Raw genomic sequence first — 4,229 nt, 5'->3', positions numbered from 1 at the left:
CATTAAATAAGATAATGTGGAAGATAGCGCAAATCTCCATGATACCGAAACCAGGGCAAAGCCTAGAAGACATCAAATCATATCGCCCAATAAGTCTACTTCCAATCCTGTCGAAAGTTATGGAAATCCTATTTCTAAAGCGCCTTACACCGATTATCCAACAAAACAGACTCATCCCTGACCATCAATTCGGCTTTCGCCAAAAACATAGCACAATAGAACAAATTCATAGACTTGTCGGATATATCCACAGTGCGATAGATGGTAAAAAGTATTGCACCGCGGCATTTATAGATATTTCACAAGCTTTTGATCGAGTATGGCATGAAGGCCTTCTTTTCAAACTAAAACTGAATCTACCCCTAAATTTTTTCATATTTATAAAATAATACCTCTCGGCAAGGCACTTTTTCATTAAGCATGGAAACGAAACTAAAGTAATTCATGATATAGGAGCAGGAGTACCTCAAGGTAGCATAATAGGACCAATGCTTTATCTTTTATATACTGCGGATCTTTCCCTTACCGATGAGAGTGTTATCGGTACATTTGCAGACGACACAGCTTTTTTATCAGTTGACAGTGACCCAATCCGTGCTTCCACCAAGCTTCAAACCTGCCTTAACAATGTTGCTCTCTGGATGAAAACCTGGCGTATCAAACCGAATGAATCAAAATCTGTACAGGTAACATTTACTACAAAACGTTCTACGTGCCCTCCTGTTTTAATAAACAATACTGAATTACCACAAGCTGTAGAAACAAAATACTTGGGCATACATCTGCATAGTAAGCTAAACTGGAAATCACACATATTCAAAAAGCGTAAGGCCCTGGGTCTTAAATTACGAAACTTATTCTGGTTCCTCAGCCGAAACTCCAAACTGTCACTCGACAATAAGCTGCTTATATACAAATCTGTACTAAAACCTATATGGAGTTATGGGGCCCAATTATGGGGTACTGTAGCAGACTCCAACCTGACAATTATCCAGCGTTTCCAATCTAAAACATTGCGAATGATCACAAATGCACCTTGGTATATAACGAATGAACAGCTGCACAAACAATTACATGTTCCGACAATCAAGGAAGAAATAGCCAGTATTTTAAAGAATTACACTCATCGCATATATGGCATATGCACCCAAACCCGCTGGTTACACACCTGATGTCCCTGATGACATTGAAGTTCTTATCCCTATTGTTAAGGAAATGAGATAGTTGATTTCAGAAACCTCTCTTGGAGCAAATTTTTCACCAGAAAAATCGTTCGTGATTGACAGGAATAGATGGTTATCACTTGAGGTCAGGTCGGATGGATGCATAAAACTTCCACCAAAAGCTGTCCGTTTCTGGGCCAGTCTGATTGTCCAGATGGTCGAATTATTGACAGCATAGTTCTGAGTTGAGTTTTGACATAGAAAAGTATACAAAAAAACCTCCCTGGCCGTCAATACCGGCTTGGTCACCCTTTCAAGTAGATTGCTGGTATTCGACCACGACCGTAATCGGTCGAGATCCACTTTTCATCACCAGTCACCGACCGCTTCAGAGATAATTCGATTTTGTTATGATTTTGTTACAGCAGTGATTCGTAAATGAAACTTCAACACATGATTTTTTTGCGTTAAATCATGTGGCACCCATACATGGAGCTTCTTTTTATATACAGACTTATTCAAGTGATTGTAATCGGTTTATGGTGCAATTTTTAGCTCTTAAGCAACAGAAACGGTGCTTACATGACAGACTCCACAACACCAAATTTGTGAGACATCAATTATAAGAGTTATATGAATTATACAATTCTAATTGACTTTTACTGCTTTCAAATTACTTTGACGTGGCTGCAAATATTAAGCAATCTTGTAAACCTAAACAACTCACGACGATGGTTTTTACGAATTTTAACTGAACTCAAATATATGTGCGTGTGTGTTTTGCTCAATACTTTTGTCAAAATTTTAAAAAAGGTCAGGCAACTTCAAAAACAATCAAGTTTTATATGATTCAGAAATAAAGAAGTCAGTTGCTCATATAGTGTCCAGAAGGTGCTAATCCACCCATTAGGGCCGGGCAACAAAATTCAGCACCATTAGTAATAATGTTAATTTACTTGATGAGAAGAAAAGTTGTAGGTAATATTTCTTTGATGATTGGGCAGACGTAAACCACTTAATTGTTTACAAAAATCTGCTTCTCATAAGCTCTCAAGAATTTGTTGACAAAGAAGGAAGTACTTTTTCGATGCGCCTTCACTTTCTCCATTATGATTATGCTCCAGCTCACACTGTCGAAGAAACGAACAACTTAGTTGCGTTCTCAAAATCCGAAGAAGATCGCCAAGGATCTATCGTCAATTGATAATTGGTTCTTTTGTAATCATGAAAATAAAGTCTAAAGGAACGGCTTTTAGTTTTTAGAGAAAGATATTCAATGCGGTTAACCGGTTTAAAGTTGACCTATCGGTTGCAAAAACGTGAGAACACTTTCAGAAATTACTTTAAAAGAGTAAAATATGTTAAAGACTAAAGCTATAGAATAAATTTTTTATTTCTTTACGTTTTAATTATAAACACACTACTGTGAAATAATAAAATTATGCTATACAAAATAAATTCAATATCTGTTAAAAAATAACTCAATTCAAGTTCTATTATAAAATAGTTTGTAAAAATGCTATGGCCTCTGACGCATTAGTGACTCATCATAAAAGTCTACACTGTCAAAAATAGGTATATTTTTTGCAAGTCTAGTATTTGGTGCAATATCGCTAACTCTGACATCTTCGTCACAAATACTAGAAGACGAAATAGTGGACCAAGAGTGCTCATCCTCGTGTTTAACTCTACTCATCGGCTTCTTATCGGCTTCACATGGGCATTCGTATTCAGGATTGATTATAGCCAATTCCAGTCTATTTAATCTAAGTATTTTTTCACAGTCCTCCTCGTCAGGTAAAACCAACTCCAAATCATCACTTACACGATATTGTTTTAGAATCGACTTTACTTCTCTGCGGTCACATACGAACCGTTTAAAAGTTAAAGGTTGTTTTCTATTTACTATGAAACCAGTATCGCGATTATAAAATCCTTCACCAGCATCAATTGTGTCATCAGGTAATATTTCTGCGTCTTCTGTTACTGTAAGTAAAGGGTTTTGTGCAATTGGTTGTGGACCATCAAGTAGTTCCCTGGGGTATAGGCGATTATTTCGAGTTAAATATTTCCATTTACCAGTGATGTCATGCTTCCGAACATGGCAGTTGAAACGTAGTCCATCTTCAAATTCCATTTTTTCAATCTTTATGAGGCGACCGAAATCAAATATTACCTTGAATTTCATTTTATAGGGAGCGGCAAGATAGTACTCACCAACACCGTGAAAGACACCCCTTCGAAAATATCCTTGATAAGTACTTCCATCTGGAAACGTATAATAACCATAACTATCCATGTCGTTGGTAGCGGTATTATAAATGCCTTGATAGTAACTGCCTGTAATGAAACTTTTGTTTTGTTCCATTTTGTTGGAGAATTGGTAAATTTCCGATATTTATAATAAATTAGGGACAAAATATGTATATCGATAAAATTGGATTCAAATGCTTTGCTAACTTTTAATAAAAAGTTGAAGTTATAACTTTTGTGTAATGATTTTTATAAGAAATAAATAAAATGAAATTCAGTGGTAATATGATATTATTTTTGTATTAATTCATTTTAAAAAACCTATGTTATTAATGAGTTTCAAAAATTATTTATCGGAAAAGACGACGACATTTGACATTTGATTACATTATGGATGCATTTTCTTCTGAATAGGAGGTTGCGCATAATTCATTGAATGACTTCTTATCAATTAGACATGAGTTGTATTATTAAATGCGCACATAAATTGTAAATGTTTTGCTTAGAATATGTGAGGAAAACGAAATTCGTCAGTCAGTGAAGATCGTCCAAAATCAGTTGTTCAGTTGTTGTGCCAGAAAACATTGATGCTGTGCAAAAACTGAAAATGCAAGATCTTCATACATGAAGACATACTGTGATATTGAGCTTAGGTTGGAGCCCAACATATATGACATTACACGATCATTTAGCCGTGAGAAAGGTTTGTTCTCGTTGGATCATTTGTCATCCATAATTTGACAAAATTTCACAAAGATGCTTCTGTCGATTGGTGCACATAAATGCTCATGAAGTACAATGACGATATTGCAA

At 35.6% G+C, this 4,229-nt stretch overlaps 1 protein-coding gene across 1 annotated transcript; it reads right to left on the bottom strand.

Annotated features, from left to right (window-relative positions):
- Positions 1-2,682: 2,682 nt before the first annotated feature.
- On the bottom strand, positions 2,683-3,531 carry LOC119682763. The gene has a single exon (XM_038096271.1). It carries the CDS (start codon positions 3,529-3,531, stop codon positions 2,683-2,685), a length of 849 nt encoding a protein of 282 aa, XP_037952199.1.
- Positions 3,532-4,229: the final 698 nt, after the last annotated feature.

The sequence above is a fragment of the Teleopsis dalmanni genome, chromosome 1 (assembly GCF_002237135.1).
Source record: "Teleopsis dalmanni isolate 2A chromosome 1, ASM223713v2, whole genome shotgun sequence".
Taxonomy (NCBI): Eukaryota; Metazoa; Arthropoda; class Insecta; order Diptera; family Diopsidae; genus Teleopsis; species Teleopsis dalmanni.
This window is presented reverse-complemented; position numbering and strand designations above follow the sequence as displayed.

Excerpts from the sequence above, each read along its gene's own strand:
- LOC119682763 (XM_038096271.1), bottom strand. The coding sequence starts at position 3,531 with ATGGAACAAAACAAAAGTTTCATTACAGGCAGTTACTATCAAGGCATT.